This window comes from Oncorhynchus nerka, linkage group LG11 (genome assembly GCF_034236695.1).
Source record: "Oncorhynchus nerka isolate Pitt River linkage group LG11, Oner_Uvic_2.0, whole genome shotgun sequence".
NCBI classification, from domain to species: Eukaryota; Metazoa; Chordata; class Actinopteri; order Salmoniformes; family Salmonidae; genus Oncorhynchus; species Oncorhynchus nerka.
The window spans coordinates 53885576-53907910 of record NC_088406.1 but is presented as its reverse complement, the minus strand read 5'-3'; the positions used below and the strand labels follow the sequence as shown (position 1 = coordinate 53907910).

General features: G+C 41.5%; 1 protein-coding gene across 5 annotated transcripts in view; it reads right to left on the bottom strand.

Annotated features, from left to right (window-relative positions):
• Positions 1-9864: 9864 nt before the first annotated feature.
• Positions 9865-22335, bottom strand: part of LOC115137144 (dedicator of cytokinesis protein 10-like) — a 179486-nt gene continuing 167015 nt past the window's right edge. For all 5 annotated transcript variants that reach the window (XM_065024655.1, XM_065024656.1, XM_029673248.2 and 2 more), the window contains exons 52-56: positions 19977-20187; positions 19265-19455; positions 18277-18377; positions 11469-11607; positions 9865-10988 (exon numbers count right to left, since the gene is read on the bottom strand). In XM_065024655.1, the coding sequence (XP_064880727.1) occupies positions 10941-10988; positions 11469-11607; positions 18277-18377; positions 19265-19455; positions 19977-20187 (690 nt within the window). In that variant the 3' untranslated portion in view covers positions 9865-10940. The remainder of the gene's footprint in view (positions 10989-11468; positions 11608-18276; positions 18378-19264; positions 19456-19976; positions 20188-22335) is intronic.

The window sequence follows — 22335 nt, the reverse complement described above, 5'->3', positions numbered from 1 at the left end:
CTCAGTCCGCCTCAGATATCGATAAAGCCAGGCAATTCCATCTTTCTTGTCTTGGTATCACTAATATGTGTTAACTTCACGTACAGGCAAACTCTTGAGAGGATTTGAGCCAGTCTACCAGGAGAACCTTTGCATCGACCTGAAGACATTTTGCAATGCCTTTCCCTTCCATATAGTGTTCGATGAGGAGATCGAAAAATATTATCTCCCAGATTCTCTCTTGGTATTGAGTACCTACGCCAATTACATTTTTTGTTTTTTTCTTAAACTTTGATTCAGCTTTTAAAAAAATGCATAAACTGTACATTTGTTATTTCATTTTTTATGTAACCTTTATTTTGAGGTTTTCTCAATGAAATGTTTTGTTGTTGTTGTTGTTGAAACCAAATATATCACTCAATGCCAACTGTTATATTGTATTATTAACAAACCCGTATTCAAGTTGCAACTTATTTCTTTCAACACTTAACTTACTTTTCCCCTTTGGTTAAACATAATAAATAACATAAATACAAACTAATATATATTGGCTACTACAACTCATTTTTTCATACTGTACCAAGTCAAATTTTCACTTTGGAGTTACCGATCCAAATTTCTTCAATTGGGTTACAAGCAATTACTGTAAATCAGTTTCCTGTTAATCAAGATATTAAGTTGGTTCCATAACATTAAATAATGTTTTCAAACACTTTCTTTATATAAGAATTGTACATGAACTGGTTACCAATTTTGTAACCAAATGGTTACCATCTCATCAATTAAAACTTTTCCAGGCTCTTCAGAATCACAGCACTTACAGAGATATCATTTAAAGGGAAATGTCAACATTTTTCTGCTTCATCTTTATCATCTCCAGCACCTCCCCAACATATGTGAGAATGGCACGTTTCTGTGTTTTATAGTAAAAAAGGATAATTGTTTCCAATGACATCATTGATGTGCATCGTGTGATTTTAGCCAATCATGAGTAGGTATTGCCTACTAATTACCTTCCTTAATCTTTTTTACTACAAAACAGAAATGTGCCATTTTTACATATGTTGATGTTGGGGTGGTGCTGGAGATGATGAATATAACATTTAAAACTTCTCTAAGATTCAGTGCTGGCATTGACCATATAATCATTAAAAAAACAGAACACATTACCTGGAATGGTATTCACTCTCACAGGTGGCCAAAAATAACAAACTGAAAGCCATGCCCCCAGTAGGCCATGGCTCCAACTCTACTGATAGGCTGCCGCCTCTATATTGCACCCACCGCTATGCATTGCAAATGCACATGTGGTGTTGGAAGCAATTTAGAAGCTTCCATTCAATTAAAAAATTCACATTGATATGTCCAATTCTTTATTTGATTTCATACAAATTGAATAGAATAGGTTGAACGAACCAAAGCGTAATTCTGTTTCATAACAATCAGAAAAAGCACTTCAGAAGAACAACAGTGGTGTCCCACTTTTTATAGTGTGGTTTAGTGATGCCAGATTAGCACTGGGAGGGTTTCCCAGACACAGATTAGGCCTAGTCATGGACTAAACAGCATTCTCAATGGAGAATCTCAATTATAAGTGCTGAATAAACATGCCTTTCACACCACCTTGACCTCCTAACTGTCCCAAAGCCCTTCGAACAGCTTTTATATAATGTAGATATGGTGAATTCTAATCCTAAAACATGGAGTTAGGCTGCTGAAGTGCATTACTTTGACCAGAGCCCTATTGGCCCTCATTAGAAGTAGTGCACTATATAGGGAATAGGTTGCCGTTTGGGACACAGCCTGAATCTCTGCTCTCTGGTTCAATCCCTGCAGCTGATGGTGAGGCAGGCGGGGGTGAACATCCAGAAGATCGTCCCCGGGCTGCAGAACATGAGCATTCCCCTGGACCAGTACCTTCATGGATGAATAAAAGAAGGAAGTCAGGAAGTAAGTAAGGAATATGGAAGTGAAGGAAGAAATAAATTAATGGTTATTTATTATTGTGTCATGACCCTTATGCTACCTATCCCACCATAACCTTTTGACAGAAACACACACATTCCCCCTCCCCTCCATTTAATTTTCCCCCATTCACTCTCTCCTTATTTCCAACTCTTACTCTCCTGTTCCCAGGTCAGATGTTGTCGATGGAGTCTCTGCAGGCCATACTGTACCAGGCCTCCCCTTTGCTGTGGAACCTCCACGAGCTATATGAGCAGAACATGCACATCTCTGACATTGCCCCTCATGACGTCACGCGGGACCTCATCCTGCTCAACCAGCAGCGGCTGGCCGAGATCGAGATCTCCAACCAGCTGGAGAGGAAGAAGGAGCTCCGACAACTGTCCCAGCTGGAGGAGGAGAGGACCAAGACGGAGAACCTGCTGTACGCCATGCTGCCCAAACACATGGCCAACCAGTTGAAGGAGGGGAAGAGAGCAGGTGAATGACACAGAGAGAGGAGATGTGGGGAGAGTAGAAGAGAGGAGTGGAAAGGTGCAGAGAGGTAAGTTGAAGAGAGGAGGGGAGATAACAAAGTATTGAGATGAACTTTTGTTATTGACCAAATACTTATTTTCCACCATAATTTGCAGATAAATTCATAAAAAATCCTACAATGTGATTTTCTGGATTTTATTTTCTCATTTTGTCTGTCATAGTTGAAGTGTACCTATGATGAAAATTACAGGCCTCTCTCATCTTTTTAAGTGGGAGAACATGCACAATTGGTGGCTGACTAAATACTTTTTTGCCCCACTGTAACTCGTTGTCGTTGTGCGATGGGATCAGAGCTGCAGGGTGAATGTCCTGTATACCAGACCTGTGTTCAAATCATATTTTGAGTATTTCAATTACTTTCAAAGACATGCGGCAAAGACATAGTTTTAGCTATTTATAGGAATTTATTTGAAAATACTTCAAATAGAAGTAGCTGATTTGGCCCGTTTAAAAAAATAAACAAAAATACAATACTTTTGAGAGTCCTCTGCCAATATTGTATTGTCTATAGAGTTTTAATTGTGTTTAAAAAAAATGTAGCCTCCTACGTTTTTAAACTGTTGAAGACTGTTTAAGCCTAAATGTTTGAAATACCCAAGCAATAGGATTATATTTAATATTATGAAAAAGTCAATGTGTTCTAATTAATGTGTATTTTCTTTCTGTCTTGACCCAATAGAAAATATTGATAGGCCAATTTACATTTTCTCAAAGCTACCCTACTGTACCTCGCGTGCATTGATAAAAACAGGTGAATAAGTGATGACCCTGAAATTCACCAAGAGGCTGCATGCCCATTGGTCTGAAAAAAAGAGACCACACCGTCACTAAAATGATCGTCACATGCAGCATTCTCAAGGCTCCGATTGACATGATGGGTTGCAGCGAGTGGACATCTGATCCGTGGAGGGAGTGTTGTGTTGGAGAGAGAGTGCTGGCGGCTCATCACTGATGACCAGGCATTGAATCACCTCGGCCGGATGGAAACAACACCTGTAACCGGAGTCTCCTTGTGTGGAGTTCAGGTCAGGTGCGATAAAAATCAATCTTCTGGCTGACCTAAAACACTGTAGCTGACACACTGACCTAGATACTGTTTGTGTGATAGGTCTATTTCTGTAGGCCTAACTCCCTGCTCTTCACATATTTATGGGCTAGAGAAAAGATATTGTTCCGCGAAAGGGTCCATCTCTCGCCACCTATCTTCACCTCACAAATCCGTCTCCGCAATCGCATCCAGATCTGCCAGATGGTTGGCCAGAACTGGTCGGTTGGTGTAGATGTTTTCCACAGGCCGAAGAAATGTTACCGTCTTTACTTTGGTCCTGCAAAATAAGGGGAATTAATAGCAACCGTAAGCAAAATGCTACAAGTTGCTTTAAATTAGGTTATCGAAAAATTCTGTTGAGGTTGGATGAGAAGGCCCACTGGGACACTTTTTGTGTACGTATTCTTGGAGAAAGAACCCGTTGGTTAACTTCTTTGCAGTGGTGCTGATCTCGTCTCGTGTGGAATTCCCGAAGATGGATGTGGCCCTTCTGACGAACTTCCTGGTGAACTCGACCCCAACTTGAATTGCTTCCCTTTGCAACCTCTTCATCTTTCGACACACTCTCTTCGGTCTCACTCTTCCTGATCACACTTGACTTGTTGGAGTGCGATTGAGTATCTCCGGACGGTCATTACAATGTTCTCTTTGAGATCAATAATATAAATTGATCTGATTATTTTGTTCAAACCATGCATAGCTTTAAATCATTTTAAACAATGTTTATACATAAAACATTGTGCTTTATCTTTCCATTTAAAACAACAAATGCAGTTGCGACTTTACCCATACTGCCACTCGAGCACGGACGCATTCCGTCTCAGGTTCATGTGGGTCCTGGGCTGTCCTGCCGGGGAATATGGATTAGGTTCACCTGGCTCAGTCCCAATCACCGGCTGACTGATTTCCCCCCTAGGCACACTGTTCTCCATATCAAGCTCCTTGATTTCGTTGCTATCTCCATGACCACCTCAGCGAGGCGCCGGCTGCTTTCCATGGTGCTGGAATTCTGCTGCCAGAACCACGGCTTCCCATACAACCACGACTTGAGCAAGAGGAGCTCGTTTTTTTGCATGTTTAACATGCTACCTGTTCTAGCTCTCTGCCAGTCTCTGTCTGCGTCTCTCAATCTCTATCTAGATCATGTCCAAAGTAGATTATGTCGCCTTTTACCATTTATACAGCTAAAAGGGCTCGGGTGATCAGCCAATGGGACACAATCAATGTTTTTATTAAGTGGCACGTAGTGTAGTATTTCAGGAAAAGCATGCTGCGGAATGGACAATGGACAAGGAGATTAAATCCTTGTTCTGAACAATTCTGCAAAGGAGGTAAACTATATAACATCTAATAAAGTTGTCTTTAATCAAATATAGGCTAGGCCATTGTGTGAATCTGATAATGAGGCAGATTACAATTGTCCTCTGGGGCAAATTATGTGCATCTCCTCCCCACCACCCACAACACCTAAAATATTAATTAGATCTAGCAAAGATGAATCTAGGGTGGCAAAACAACATGCAGACACATTATTGTTGCTCTCTTTTATTGTATAAAACGCATCAATAAAAATGTGTCATAAATGGACAAGAAGGTCCTATTAGGCTACTATAGGTTTTGATTGGTTTAGGTCGGATGACATCAGGTTTTAGTTATCTGTTACCAGAGAGACTGCAGCCATCGGGACCAAACGAAAACATTACATGTTTACACACTGCAGCACGTGCACAGAAAAGTAGACGCATGCTCATGTGATATGGCTCACAACAGGTCCGATTGGTTGTCTCTGATGTTGCGTCCCATTGCGATAATAAACATGAAACAAAAATACATGGTTATCACTCACATTCATTAATGGTCTAAAACGTGAAAGTTACCTCAGGACCGACAGCCAACAAACGTCACAATAATCACATCATTCAACGTCACATCATTCATGATATCATAATTGTCAAACGGCCTTCTATTTGGCTGGTATCCTAAACCGTTTCTGGCAGATCAAGCGCTTGAATAGCTCAGCAGCTTAATTCACTTTGAAAAGGTGAAAGAATAGTTATTTTCTCATCCAATTGTTCGTTTTACAATGCGAGAAACGTGCACAGATCTTTAATTGCGTGGTCCCAGCCATTAACAGGTGAGAGTATTGTTTTTTTGTTGTAGGCTACATTTTCCCTTGCAACAGACCAACAGGTCAATATTGGGGGTTTCTAATCTTACTATCACTCTGGTATCAAAGACTAGAATTTTGGCAACAACACAAGCTGGTTGAAGCTGTCTCCATGTTATTTTAACTTAGGCTATTGGATTTGCAACCAAAAATGTATATTGAATTCATTTTCGTTGATAACAAATCAAATAATCAAACCGATACCCAGTGGGATGATGACACACAAGCGCTCCAAAGCAATTATTGTGCAATCCGGAGTGAAACAGTAGGATAGTGCAGTAAAGGAGCATTTATTAGCATCTATTTAAAAAAAAAACTTGCTGGCATCTTTCAGCATAACAATATTTAATTGAAAAAAATCTATTTCAGCCTCCCTTGTAGCACAGCAGTCTAAGGCAGTGCATCGCAGTGCTTGAGGTATCACTACAGACCCGGGTTCGATCCCAGGCTGTGTCACAACCGGCTGTGACCAGGAGTCCCATAGGGCGGAGCACAATTGGCCCAGCCTCGCATGGTGCTCTAGTGTATCCTAGTGGCGGGCCGGGCGCCTGCTGGCTGAACGGTGTTTCCTCCAGCACATTGGTGCAGCTGGCTTCCGGGTTAAGCGGGCGGGTGTTAAGAAGTTGGGGAGTTGCAGCAATGAGACAGGATCGCAATTGGATATCACAAAATTGTGGAGAAAAAATTCTGCCATGCAACAAAAATCTCGGAGGAAGGAAGGAAGACAAGGTAGGATAGCCTAAACAATGCTGAGTTAAATTACAAAGTTTTACTGAGCTAGGTTATTACATAAATGTCTATGCCTAAAAGATACAGTGCCTTCAGACACCCCTTGACTTTTTCCACATTTTATTGTGTTACAGACAGAATTTAAAATGGTTTAAACTGAAACTTTGTATAACTGGCCTACACACAATACCCTATGATATCAAAGTGGAATTATGTTTTTAGAAATGTTTACAAATGAATAAAAAATGCAAAGCTGAAATGTCTTTAGTCAATAAGTATTCAACCCCTTTGTTATGGCAAGTCTAAATACGTTCAGGAGTAAAAATGTGCTTAACAAGTCACATAATAAGTTGCACGGACTGACTCTGTGCGCAATAATAGTGTTTAACATGATTTTTGAATGACTACCTCATCTCTGTACCACACACATAAAAGAAACTGTAAGTACAATCAGTCGAGCAATGAATTTCAAACACAGATTCAACCACAAAGACAAGTGAGGTTTTCCACTCCCTCACAAATAAAGGGCACCTATTGGTAGATAAGTAAAATTCAAAAAGCAGACTTTGAATATCCCTTTGAACATGGTGAAGTTATTAATTACACTTTGGATGGTGTATCAATACACCTAGTCACTACAAAGGTACAGGCGTCCTTCCTAACTCAGTTGCTGGAGAGGAAGGAAATCACTCAGGGATTTCAACATGAGGCTTTAAAACAGTTACAGAGTTGAATGGCTGTGATATGAGAAAACTGAGGATGGATCAACAACACTGAAGTTACACAACAATACTAACCTAAATGACAGAGTGAAAAGAAGTCTGTCCAGAATGTGTTTTGGAAAAAAAATGCATCCTGTTTGCAACTAAAGTAAAAATGAAAAAAATGTGGCAAAGAACTTAACTTTATGTCCTGAATACAAAGCGTCGTGTTTGGGGGAAATCCAACACGACACATCACTGGGTACCACTCTTCATATTTTCAAGCATGGAGATGGCTGCATCATGTCATGGGTATGCTTGTTATCAGCAAGGACTATGGAGTTTTTCTTAGGATAAAAATAAATGGAATAGAGCTAAGCACAGGCAAAATTCTAAAGGAAATCCTGCTTCAGTCTGCTTTCCAACAACAGGCACTTGGAGACAAATTCATCCTTCAGCAGGACAATACCCTAAAATACAAGGCCAAATCTACACTGGAGTTGCTTACCAAGACAACATTCAATGTTCTTGAGTGGGCTAGTTACAGTTTGGACTTGAATTTGCTTGAAAATCTATGGCAAGACTTGAAAATGGCTGTCCAGATGATCAAGCACCAACTTGACATAGCTTGAAGAATATACAATCCAGGTGTGCAACGCTCTTAAGAGACTTACCCAGAAAGAATCAGAGGTGTAATCGCTGCCAAAAGGGATTCTGATGTATTGACTCAGGGGTGTTTCAATAAATGTGCCCCCAAAAAAATCTAAAAACATTGTTTTGACTTTGTCATTATGGCGTATTGTGTGTAGATGGGTGAGAAAAATATTTAATGCATTTTTTACAAATCAGCAAAAAAAACAAACTGTGGAATAAGTCAAGGGGTATGAATACTTTCTGAAGGCACTGTAATCAGATGATTAAAACTGGATACCGATTTTCTGGTAAAAACAGCTTTAAGAATTGTGACTGGAATTTGTACAAATGTTTAATGTAGACCATTTTAAGCTGTGACTAGGGGCATTTGTGATATTGAAGCCTGTAATTACACCCTACAACTTTGTTTTTCCAGCGAGCAGCACAGGAAGCTTCTATGCAGGGCAAAGTGATGCACACTAAGTCTGAATAACTGAAAGTATGACTATGTTTAAGGTAAAGGTAATAACTACTACAACATGCATTGTAAAATAGTTTGGTGGTAAACTATATTGACAAACGCCAAGACAGTGTAGGCCTAATGTAATATGATTATAACTTCAATGAGAGAATGGAATAATGAAAAATATATATACTGTTGAAGTCAGAAGTTTACATACACCTTAGGCAAATACATTTAAACTCAATTTTTCACAATTCCTGACATTTAATCCTAGTAAAAATTCATTGTCTTAGGTCAGTTAGGATCACCACTTTATTTTAAGAATGTGAAAGGTCAGAATAATATTAGAGAGTGATTTATTTCAGCTTTTATTTCTTACATCACATTCGCAGTGGGTCAGAAGTTTACATACACTCAATTAGTAATTGGTAACATTGTCTTCAAATTGTTTAACTTGGGTCACACGTTTCGGGTAGCCTTCCACAAGCGTCCCACAATAAGTGGGGTGAATTTTGGCCCATTTCTCCTGACAGCTGGTGTAACTGAGTCAGGTTTGTAGGCCTCCTTGCTCTCACACACATTTTCCTGTTCGGCCCACAAATGTTCTATAGGATTGAGGTCAGGGCTTTGTGATGGCCACTCCAATACCTTGACTTTAAGACATTTTTGCCACAACTTTGGAAGTATGCTTGGTGTCATTGTCCATTTGGAAGACCAATTTGCGACCAAGCTTATACTTCCTGACTGATGTCTTGAGAAGTTGCTTCAATATATCCACATAATTTTCCTGCCTCATAATGCCATCTATTATGTGAGGTGCACCAGTCCCTCCTGAAGCAAAGCACCCCCACAACATGATGCTGCCACCCCCGTGCTTCACGGTTGGGATGGTGTTCTTCGACTTGCAAGCCTCCCCATTTTTCCTCCAAACATAGCGATGGTCATTATGGCCAAACAGTTCTATTTTTTTTAATCAGACCAGAGGACATTTCTCCAAAAAGTATGATCTTAGTCCCCATGTGCAGTTGCAAACCGTAGTCTGGCTTTTTTATGGTGGTTTTGAAGCAGTGGCTTCTTGTAGGGAGGTCATACAGGCACGTGGAGGCCACACACACTACTGAGCCTCATTTTGACTTGTTTTAAGGACATTACATCAAAGTTGGATCAGCCTGTAGTGTGGTTTTCCACTTTAATTTTGAGTGTGACTCCAAATCCAGACCTCTATGGGTTGATACATTTGATTTCCACTGATAATTTTTGTGTCATTTTGTTGTCAGCACATTCAACTATGTAAAGAAAAAAGTATTTAATAAGAATATTTCATTCATTCAGATCTAGGATGTGTTATTTTAGTGTTCCCTTTATTTTTTTGAGCAGTGTAAGTGAAATAATCTGTCAGCAAACAATTGTTGGAAAAATTACTTGTGTCATGCACAAAGTAGATGTCCTAACTGACTTGCCAAAACTATAGTTTGTTAACAAGAAATGTGTGGAGTGGTTGAAAAACAAGTTTTAATGACGCCAACCTAAGTGTATGTAAACTTCCGACTTCAACTGTATGTACAGTATGTATGTATGTATGTATGTATGTATGTATGTAAAGAAACATACTACTAGAGATTAATTTTCACTTACCCTGTGGTTTATGGACGTTAACAAATTTTATTTCAATGTTATACATAAAACATTAGTTTGTTCATTCTTGTTTTTATTTAGCCAAACAAAAAATCATATATTTTTTTAAATATTAATAATTCTTATTTACAATTTAAAACAGTACAGTAAATAATAATAACAACATTATCAATCATAAAAATGTTATAAAACAAACTTTCAATTCGAAAATCTGTGAGCTGGGAATTCCAGAATGTTAGGATACAAAGTAGCTATGCGGAGTTGTTCTACATTCAAACAGGAACTCGAGGTGTGTTCAATCAAACAAGAAGTAAGGCTACATGTCAATTTGTTCAGCAGGACACAACGTTGTGGAATATTCCGATAGAAATAAATGATGTGGAATAAAACATGTCTCTCTGCCTTATAGAATGATTCATGTTGGCTGAATCCATAGTATTTCTATCTGCATCATTCAACAATGTTTGGCTACTGAACGTGACCCTAATTTCCTTTATAGAATTCCTTGAACTGTCATTTTACAATAGCTTTTTGGAATTGCTTACCCCAGGTGGCAAACATTTGCAGCATAAATATAACCAACAGAATATGGACAAATTGTTGTGACCAGAATTACAAGCAAACTTTTGCTCTGTTGAACGCACCTCAAGCTCATTAAGGTCACCATTTTCTAAAGGGATGGGGCTGGGGAGAGAAGGCGTGTGTTGTCTGGGTGTGTGTGTACAGAGTAAGGAGACGAGGTGGTCGGCAGGGGAGTGCAAACATGGATTGAGCCTTAAAAACAAAACAAAGTAACAGTACAGCAGCCTGTTCTACTGAACATCATCATCATCACCAGGACTGCAGACTACCGGGACGCCAGACTACCACAACTCTAGACTACCACGACCAAAGTCTACAGACTTCTGGACTTCCCCATCCACTTCCCTTTTTCCCCCAGTTCCCATAAAGTCACAGTTCCAGTCCCCTGCTCCTTTCTGTATAATTCTTGGCAGGAGGAAGAACGACGTCTGTCACCAGGAGCCATTTTGGGTAAACATGTCCTCCTGGGCACTGTCAGATTCCAGCATGCCTATTGGCTGCTCAGAAGGCGCTGTGTCGTTCTGTTCCTGGTGGTCTTGTGTGAGGGATCTTGGCATGGAGGAGAGACATAGATAGTCAATTCATCTTTCAAACCACACAAACAGACATCTGATGAATGTATGATGCGACCAAGCACGCACACACATATATGCTGAGAGGTTAGTATAATGCACAGCACAGTGCCACTTGCTCCATAATGACAGAGTCGAAAGCATGGTAAAGTGGGGGGTGGGGGGATTGTGTGACGTGCCAGTCTTAGAAACGATAGTGAGGGAGATATTAGAAGGAGGAGCAGAAACTGAATGAGAGGAGATGTCTATGCAGCTGAGATCCAATGAAAGAGAACAAAGGAACAAAGAGAACAACACAAAGAGATGAGACCAAGAGACAAAACTCTAGCTAATCCAGCAAAAGCTCATGTGTAAAAATTATCCTAGATCAGTACTCCTATTCTGAGACATTTGATGCATACAGCCTTGGTTGTCTAAAGAAACAACAGTTTCAATGTTTCGGGGCGGTTCCGCAGACCTGCTCATTCATGACGGTGGAGAGCTCTGTGAGCATGTCCCTGTAGTGGGCTCTCATCTCCTCCTGGTACTCCAGCTGGTCCTCCTTGATCAGCCGCTCGTTGACATCCAGCGCCTGGCCGCATGCCTCTGCAAACTGCCTTCAGGGCCAAACAGAGCATGTTAGGGCACTATGAGGGCCAAAAGTTTTCCTGACCATGTGACTTGATCTGGAAAAACTCTGGGTTGTAGTCGTCTTGACCTGAATTGACCCCAACCCTTTTGCTGAAGACTTATCAAATGCATCATTGATCTATGTGTGGCGCAGTTGGTAAAAACGTGGCTCTAGCAACGCCAAGCTCGTGGATCCAATTCCCACCGGGGTCACATAACTAGGGCTGTGGTGGTCACGACATTTCGCCAGCTGGTGATTGTCAGGCAAATAACTGTTGGTCTCACGGTAATTGACCGTTAATATAAAAACATTTAGCATCTCCTGGCTTCCTACAAGCCACTGATGCAGACCTTTGGAACATCTACATTTTTAAAAGTCAAATAAATCCATGTAATATAGCCTACACCTTCATAATAAACCCATGATTTATTTTTAGACATGCCTAAAGAAACATGATATGAAGAAAATGTAGTCTATTTCAGAACTCTGAGTTGTCCTTATGTTGGGTCCTGATCTGGCTATGCCATAAGGCTGTTGGCTACATTAGCTGTCAAGATTTCCTTAGAATTCCGTGGCATCATTTTATATTATTTTATAGTATGAAGAATACAATTGAACAAAGCTGAATAAAATAGAAAGGATATTTTCTCCAAAATATTTCAGGGATAGCGCACATGCAGCTATTCTGTACTGAGCGGTTAACAAAGAAATAGGTACTAAACTCAGCAAAAAAAGAAATGTCCCTTTTTCAGGACCCTGTTTTTCAAAGATAATTGGTAAAAATCCAAATGACTTCACAGATCTTCATGCTTATTCAATGAACCATAAACAATTAATGAACGTGCACCTGTGGAACGGTCGTGAAGACACTAACAGCTTACAGACGGTAGGCAATTAAGGTCACAGTTATGAAAACTTTGCACACTAAAGTGCCCTTTCTACTGACTCTGGAAAACACTGAAAGAAAGATGCCCTGCTCATCTGCGTGAAGGCATGCTGCAAGGAGGCATGAGGACTGCAGATGTGGCCAGGGCAATAAATTGCAATGTCCATACTGTGAGACGTCTAAGACAGCGCTACAGGGAGACAGGAGGACAGCTGATCATCCTCGCAGTGGCAGACCACTTGTAACACCTGCACAGGATCGGTACATGCGAACATCACACCTATGGGACAGGGACAGGATGGCAACAACAACTGCCCGTGTTACACCAGGAACGCACAATCCATCCATCAGTGCTCACACTGTCCCGCAGACTGAGAGAGGCTGGATTGAGGGCTTGTGGGCCTGTTGTAAGGCAGGTCCTCACCAGACATCACCGGCAACAATGTCACCTATGGGTACAAACCCACCGTCACTGGACCAGACAGGACTGGCAAAAAGTGCTCTTCATTGACGAGTCACGGTTTTGTCTCACCAGGGGTAATGGTCGGATTCGCATTTATCGTTGAAGGAATGAGCGTTACACCGAGGCCTGTACTCTGGAGCGGGATCGATTTGGAGGTGGAGGGTCCGTCATGGTCTGGGGCGGTGTGTCACAGCGTCAACAGGACTGAGCTTGTTGTCATTGCAAGCAATCTCAAGCAATCTGCAAGCATTTGCTCTGTGCGTTACAGGGAAGACATCCTCCTCCCTCATCTGGTATCCTTCCTGCAGGCTCATCCTGACATGACCCTCCAGCATGACTATGCCACCAGCCATACTGCTCGTTCTGTGCATGATTTCCTGCAAGACAGGAATGTCAGTGTTCTGCCATGGCCAGCGAAGAGCCCGGATCTCAATCCCATTGAGCACGTCTGGGACCTGTTGGGTCGGAGGGTGAGGGCTAGGGCCATTCCCCCCAGAAATGTCTGGGAACTTGCAGGTGCCTTGGTGGAAGAGTGGGGTAAAATCTCACAGCAAGAACTGGCAAATATGGTGCAGTCCATGAGGAGGAGATGCACTGCAGTACTTAATGCAGCTGGTGGCCACACCAGATACTGACTGTTACTTTTGATTTTGCCCCCCTTTATTCAGAGAGGCATTATTCCATTTCTGTTAGTCACATGTCTGTAGAACTTGTTCAGTTTATGTCTCAGTTGTAGAATCTTGTTATGTTCATACAAATATTTACATTTGGCTGACAATTAACACAGTTGACAGTGAGAGGGCATTTCTTTTTTTGCTGAGTTTATATGCTTAATTTTGAGTTATTAATGTAACTTTGGTTGTTCTACAAACTTTGGGCTATATGTTTTGATTTTTGATACATTTTAAGGCTGCATGATGCGATTCCAATTATTTGAAAAAAGTCCATGATCTATTGCTTTGTTTTTTTACACAGGCTTTACAAACTTCGTCAGTGCACATTTGTACAAGCTGTACACACTTGATAATGTCTCGAGTTTTCCAGCGGCATCCCCTTTGTGTGGCCATAATGCACCCTTAAAAAATCCATTCCTTTTGCAGCCCTTCTTCCTGTGTGCTGCCTGCTCCGAAGCACCTCTCACTCACATCGCTTTCCATCTCACATGATCGGGTCTTTCCTCACAGGCTACAATGAAGACAAACACATCCGGGACGCAACTGCGCGCGTCCTTAGGTGCATATTGAAGGTATTGAACTGTCCACATGTACTTTTCGTCAGCCAACAAGATAAGTAGGCCTAACGAACAGCAAACGCACTAGCCTATGTCATTCTACTATCCCCCATAGTACAACAGTTGACCTATTCTATTCTGTGCGAGAAATACATATTCCAAACAGTCTGGGACAGTTGTGGGATGCGATAGATCACAAATTAATACAACCACTAGCATCAAAAACGTTTTTTTTTTTTTTACGCACTGAGGCTGATGCAACAGATCAAATTAAAATGTTGATAAATTATTAGGCTATTTCTTCACATTATAAGCGCAGCAATGCGCACATGGCAGTAGGCTATAAGCGCAAATGTTCCATTAGCAGAAAGCACTATTATCAAAAGTGACCACAAATTCAATTATGCATGTAATGCTTTTATTATAAAGGTGCATTTTTATGGTGAAAATTATCTTCCCCAGACTTGAAACTCACGCGTTGCTTATGTGTGCCAGTTAGGCTCTACGCCCCTTGTAAAGCAGATTAATGTGCTTAATTATAAGAAGGTTTTTGGCCAATTTAGCTGTGATTACAAACCTTATCAAAACATGAGGTGTACATCTATGATTCGAAAAAGTCACAAAAAAGGCATTGTTTCTTGCCTTATCCTGGGTATCATTCACAAGTGATGACATATCATTCACAAGTGATCGGCTAATTTTGTCACCCATCAGACTATTCTTGATTTAATCTCGTCTTTACTTTGACTAAATAATGTGTGAAATTTTGATTTAGAATGGACCATTATCATGCACCTGTCTCAAACTCGGCACTTACATTTTTTTCTGAATGCTTAAACACTGACAGTGACTCTTGAAGCATGATATCTGAAATAATTAACACTTGTAGCCAATGCATTTACCAAGTGTGCCAAACTCAATGCACGTTCTTTGCTTACACTCAGTTTGTAATTTTATAACACACTATTTGCAAAACTGTAAACACAACTCACTGCTTTACACTCAGTTTGCAATTTAATAACACACTTCTAGCAAAACTGTAAACATTGGTCCCTACATTGCTACACTATTTCGCCAATTGCCTTTCCACATTGACAATGTGAAAACACTTTTAGATCATGAGTTCACTTACAAATCAGAGCTTGAGCACCATACATAGGCCACAGGTAAACATTTGGTTTGGACAACAATGGAGGCCAATATTCGACAGAGTAAAGGGGTGAGAACTAGAGGAGGATGAGGAGGAGGAAGAGAAGGACTAGGAGGTGAAGAAGTTAGGGGAGGAGGAGAACGAGAAGGAAGAGGTGGGAGAAGGAGAGGACGGGGAAGAGGAAGGGGAGTCAGGAACACAATAACTGATTAAATCAGAGCGACTGTGATGGACCTTGTTGTCACCCATGGGATGAGCATGAGAGAGGCTGGGCAACGGGTTCAACCAAATCTGAGTCGCTTTACTGTTGCAGGTATCATCCGGATATTTCGAAATGAGTAACTTTAAGTGCTGTAGTCTTACTGGTACAGTATTATGTACTGCACTTCCACAATGAGAAGGATCTATCACTGAAACCATTCAAATGTTTTTACAGAACTGCAAGAAAAACAGTATCTGGTGGAAGAGGTGGACTGTTCACCTCAGAGCAGGAGACCCACATTGTAAATATGGTCATTGCAAATAACTGCATCAGACTCAGAGAACTGCAGGACCACATAATGTCAGATAACACCATATTCCAAAACGTCAACAGAGTGAGTCTCTCTGTCTCGTCGACTGAAACGCAATAGAATTAGGATGGAGCAGCTGTATAGAGTCCCTTTCAAAATAAACTCGGACTGTGTAAAACAACTGAGATATGAATATGTGCAGGTAAGCTATACTATCCGATCAATGGTACTGGATATGGAAGTGTATGGTGCTACATCATATTGACTGATCCCTGCTTTTCGTACTGCGCTACATTGTTTTGTCTTGTCTCTTTCAGAGAGTCATGGAGCTAGAAGCAGATTTTATTTATCCGTTATTTTACCAGGTAAGTTGAATGAGAGCACGTTCTCATTTACAGCAACGACCTGGGGAATAGTTTCAGGGGAGATGAATAAGCCAATTGTAAACTGGGGATTATTAGGCGACCATGATGGTTTGAGGGCCAGATTGGGAATTTAGCCAGGACACCGGGATTAACACCCCTACTCTTACGATAAGTGCCATGGGATCTTTAATGACCTCAGAGAGTCAGGACACCTGTTTAACGGCACCCTACACAGGGCAGTCCCTGGGGCATTGGGATATTTGTTTTTGACCAGAGGAAAGAGTGCCTCCTACTGGCCCTCCAACACCACTTCAAGCAGCATCTGGTCTCCCATCCAGGGACTGACCAGGACCAACCCTGCATAGCTTCCGAAGCAAGACAGCAGTGGTATGCAGGGTGGTATGCTGCTGGCAAAGCTGCAGTACATCATGAGCTAATATATGTGGACGAGGCAGGTTTCAACCATGCAAAAACACGGGCCATGGCAGAAATATCCTCGGACGCCATGTCATCATCAACGTCCCGGGACAATGTGGTGGCAACATAACAATGTGTGTGGCTATTAGTCAAAACGGCGTCCTTCACCATCATGCAATCCTAGGTCCATACAACACTGCACACATTATCACATTTCTGGACCCCCTCCACAACAGACCAGGGGCCAGAGCAGCCCAGGTATGTTATCATCTGGGACAATGTTAGTTTCCACCGGGCTGCTGTGGTCCGCAATTGGTTCACATGTTTTCATCGCACTCAATCTCCCCCATACTTTCCGTTCTTGAATCCTATTGAAGAATTCTTCTCTGCATGGCGTTGGCAGGTTTATGATCGCCAGCCCCACCAACGCATACCCCTTCTACAGGCAATGGAGGAGGCTTGTGGAGACGTCGATCAGGGGTCATGCCAGGCCTGGATACGGCACTCCAGGCCATACTTTCCACGCCGACCTAGCTCAAGACCACATCGCATGTGATGTGAACGAAGTCTTATGGCCAGACCCACAAAGGCGGCGAGATGTAGCCTCATTTTTTTCTGTTCTTTTTTTTCCGAGCACAAATGTTTTTGTTTTCTCTTACTGCGCTTTTGTTGTTTGAGGAGTTTTAGAACATTCTGAGAAAAAAACCGAAACTTTTTCCTCTTATTTGTATTGATAGTGTGTTGTGTTCAGAATACACATCCTTACTTTACACATTTGGATACCTGTGTGTATGTGTGTTTACTACACGTATGACAAAACTTTATTGCACACTGCTATGTCCTGCACACAGAAAAAACAAAAGCCACACAAGTGTTCATTTATACGATCAGTGCGCAGTTGGTGCTTCGTGTGCTTATTCAAATTATGGTTTGTGTGTACTGTGTACTGTAGAGTTTTGCAAGAATTGTTTGCTGGTTAGATTTACGGTTTTGTGGTTAGTGTGTAGAGTTTTGCAAAAATAGCCTACAGTTTCAAAGATAGTGCCTAAGCAATCATAAAAAAAAATGTAAATAGCGAATGGAGGACGGTTTTCCTGTCGTTCATTTTCCTGCCAGCCAGGTAGGCTATTACTCCATTTGTAAAGATAAGCAATGTGCTTAACATTTGCTTAATATTAGGAAAGTTGAAAAATAAATATAGTAGGCCCAGCCTATAGAAAGCTGATGGGATCCTTTTAATAGCCATCGCTCTGTTTTCTCCGCAGTTGCATAGCCTATAGAAATGTCGCGCAACATGAGCTCATGGGCTCTCATGAAGAGTTTGATTAGATTCTCCATTACATTTGCATTTGATGTCAGAGTGATTAGGGGGACAATGGAGTGCGGAGTACCAGACAGTTAGCAAGTTTGGGAGGCTACTAGCGACCATCAGCAGCATCAGAGCTTGGAGAAGCCTAATTACTGTGACTAAAAGGTCACATGGAATTTGACTGCCTTCATGACTCGTGACCACTAGTGTGGCGGTAATACAGTCACCGCAACAGCCCTAAACATAACTATACTAAACATTTACCTTGTGGATAAAAGCAGATGCTAAGTGCATAAATCAGGAGAAGTGTTGTGATGAATACCTGAAAATCTCCTTGAGCAGTTTGACTTGGTTGTCGGGGTACCTCTTGGCATTTTTCTCTTCCAGGAAGGCTCGGGCATAGGCCATGGGCCCTGCATTGACCTGTAAGGTAAGTTCATGGTTATTCACCTGCACCATTTTCAACAGACACCGCAGAAAGAAGAAATGAGAACTGAGGGTAATGCTAATAATGCAACAGGCTAATGCTAGTGATGCAAGAGGCAAATGCTAACGATGCAAGACACTAATGCTAATAGTGATGCTAGAGGCTAATGCGAATTCTGTGGTTGCTATAGCCCCATGAGGTCACTTAGGCAGAGAGCTCCCTTACATTTTGTAAATATTTGTATATAATTAGTAGATTTTTATGAAATGTCTGAATCACTAGTATACTGACCAGTGCTGTAATCACTGATCAGTATACTAGAAATGCAAAACATTTAATAAAAATCTACTAATTATAAAGGTGTTTTTTCCCCCATGCGTTCCGGTACCTCAGAGCCCCCGCCCCTCTCATGCTCGCTTTTTGTTTGGTACCTCCCGATTTATAAATCAAGCACTGTTCTCGCGAGGCCCCGAGCAAACATTTTTATTTAGGAAAACGGCTAACTTCCCACACTTCCACACATTTTGCCATGGGGCAGAAAGAAAAATGTGCAGTTGTATAGCTGATCTCATGCTATTCTACACATTTTCCCATGAGGCTGAGAGAAAAATGTGCCGTTTCATAGCTGCATGGGGGGTACTGTACGTGTGTATCAGCTCAGCTATTTCTGAACTCACTAATGTGCGTATGTGTGTTGTTGTGTGTGAGCGTGTCTGTCTGTCAGTTGTGTCTGTCAGCTCAACTCACTTGAGTGGTAGTGTGTGTGTCTGTGTGTGTGTGTGTGTGTGTACAGTACGTGTATGTCAGCTCTGCCATGACCTCTCAACAACTCCCTTCTGTGTGTCTCTCTCTATCTTTCTCCTCCTCCACCCCTACCCCTTACCTTGACGCTGACGCTACCCTGCAGTTTGAGCTGCAGCCGGATCATGTCAACCTCTGCCATGGCACACAGCTGGTTGAGCTCGGACACCTTGCAGGACATCTCGTCGATGGCCACCTCGATGGGGTTCATCTCCGTGCTCTGCTGCTCCACCACCTGGATACGCTTTTTCAGGTAGGGGAAGGTGGAGTTCGCTGGGTAGGGAGAGAGAAAGGAAGGGGGAGTAGACACAGGGTATGAGGAACCAATTGGTTAAACCTTGTGGTCCTGGGTGGCTCAGTTGTTAGAGCATGAGGAGGGAGCATAGAGTCAGGACCGTGGGTTTGATGCCCACTGGGGCTACCCATATGAAAAAATGTATGCTTTGGAGAAAAGTGTCTGCAAGATTGGATATATTTTATTGGGTTTGTTTAGGAATTCATTTTATTTTGAACTTACACCATAACTTTACTGGTCAGAATATTATCGCTGATTACAGCACTGGTCAGTATACTAGTGATTCAGACAGTTACAGCTCAGTGTTTACTGGTCATTCAGACACTTCCCGTTAGTATAGTGTACTACCATACAAGCCAATGGCTCAGTGGGCTAGAGCGTCACCTGGGTTGTAGGTTCGAATCAATGCACATTCCACATACTGAATATATGTGAGAGTCAATGTCGACAGCTCTTTCGGATGAAAATATGAGCAAAAATGACCTTTTAAATAACTCACTGGTTAGTATGGTGCGTCTCTTGCACTGCTCCTCCACGTCGCCATGTTTCTTCCCCGACAGAGTGAAAGGCGTCTCGAACACGAAGCGATTGATGTTGTGGTGTCGCTCAAAGTCCGTCTTCTTCTCCTGCTGCTCCTTGTCGTCGAAGTAGGGCACTACGTAGGTCACCTGGATGTAGGCGTACTTGGGGTCCAGGTCTTTAGGATTTACCTGGTGGGTTATATCAAACAGAACAATCAGTTCACAGTCTGGGTCCTATTCATTAGGTCACTACGTAGAAAAACCGTGGCAAAACATTTTTGCCATGGAAAATGTTCTGCAAACAAAAACGAGAGTTACTTATGGTGAGCGATTGAGTGTATTTTTTAGATTTGATTAGGATCCCCATTAGACGACGCCAATGGAGACAGCTAGTCTTACAGGGGTTCAACACACAACAAAAAAAGACATTACAGACTAAATACTTTAGAATTGACATGCATTTAAAACATTAACATGTATGAATCTTTTGCTTACACATACATGTCAGTACATACAGATGTCGTATCTTAATTTGATCATCCTGTTGTTACAGAAATTTTCTGTACAGCTGGAAATGCAAACTTGTAGTGTATTTGAGGTTTAAAAGGCTTCTAAAGTTTGTAATTTCCACTTTAAAATGTCAGACTTGACATGCCCTAATGAAACATTTATCAACCCCTACACATTTTTTTTCATGAATTATAACACACAATCATTTACATTTCCTGTTGCTGTAGGATTATTTTCCTGCTGTAGCAAACTGGCTCATATTAAGACCCTACATCTGTACACACAAAAAGTAGGTCACATGAGGGAGAGGCGTTGTGCCGTGAGGTGTTGCTTTATTCGTTTTTTGAAAACACGTTTGCTGTTCACTTGCGCTATATGAGTTCCATGCAATCATGGCTCTGTATAATATTGTACGTTTCCTTGAATTTGTTCTGGACCTGGAGACTGTGAAAAGACTGCTGTTGGCATGTCTAGTGGGTAAGTGTGTGACAGTGCTGTGTGTAAGTTGACTATTGCAAACCATTTGGAATTTCCAACACATGCAGTCAGTCTCTCCTCAACTCTTAGCCAAGAGAAACTGGCATGCATAGTATTGATATTAGCCCTCTGATTACAATGAAGAGCAAAAAGTGACGCTCTGTTCTGGGCCAGCTGCAGCTTAACTAGGACCTTCTTTGCAGCACTTTGCAGCACTTTTCTTTTTCACTTGGCTCCCCACACCCCCTGGTCAATGGTCATGCTGCTCTCCCTATGGTCATTCCCCCACACCCCCTAAACAGTCTTTACTCTGCCTCCAACCCAATGGACATTTATTTATTCATCACTGCTACAGTTCTGATATATGTAGTGTAATTTCAATACATTTTTTTTATTACAATTTTCATTATTTTATTTCACTTACTCCTTCTTGTTGGAGCTCGGAGCCTAAGATTTTCACTGTACTCTGCAATCACACCTGCGAACCCTGTACATGTGACCTTTAAACAATCCGAAATCTCTGAATCATATGACTGGACAATAATCAAGATGAGAGAAAACTACAGCCTGCAGGACTTGCTTTGTGTGGTGTCAAAAAAAAGCAAAGATCTCTCCCCATCTTTACATACATTGTGTTGGCCATGACAGTTTACAATCTAAGGTAACACCAAGTCATTTAGTCTCCTCAACTTGCTCAACATCCATACCATTCATTACCAGGTTCAGCCGATGTCTAGAACTTAGTATCAAATACACTGCTATTAGTTTTAGAGATCTTCAGGACCCGTTTATAACTGGCCACCGTTTCAAAAACTGACTGCAACTCTTTGTTTAGGGTTGCAGTAACTTTACTAGCTGTGGCTGCTGACCTATAGGTCTGGAAGAAAACTAACACATTTCGATTTTTGAGTGTAACACCCCATTCATTGCGATTCTGGCCCTTTAATTGCGCATCTAGCGAGTGAGGAACGTGCAGTATAATGTGCCGGTCAAGCGATGCTGCTCATTTCATAGCAAAGTTCGATACAAATGATATACTTACTCGTGATATACTTCTGCCAGGCAAACCTACTTTGCATTTAACGTTTAATTGAGACGGTTATCACATCAACTGGCTACACCAGGAGTGAAAGACAAACGTGCGCACCACACAGACAGACAGGGGCAATATTGCTAGAAATGAATTGGCAGATTGTAACAGCGTTCTTCGTTTGTCGAAAGAGAGGACCGAAATGCAGCGTGGTGGTTACTCATGTCTTTAATGAAGAAAAACGGAACGATACATGAAATAACTTATAAATACGAAAACAACAAACGGAACGTGAAACCTAATTACAGCCTATTTATTTT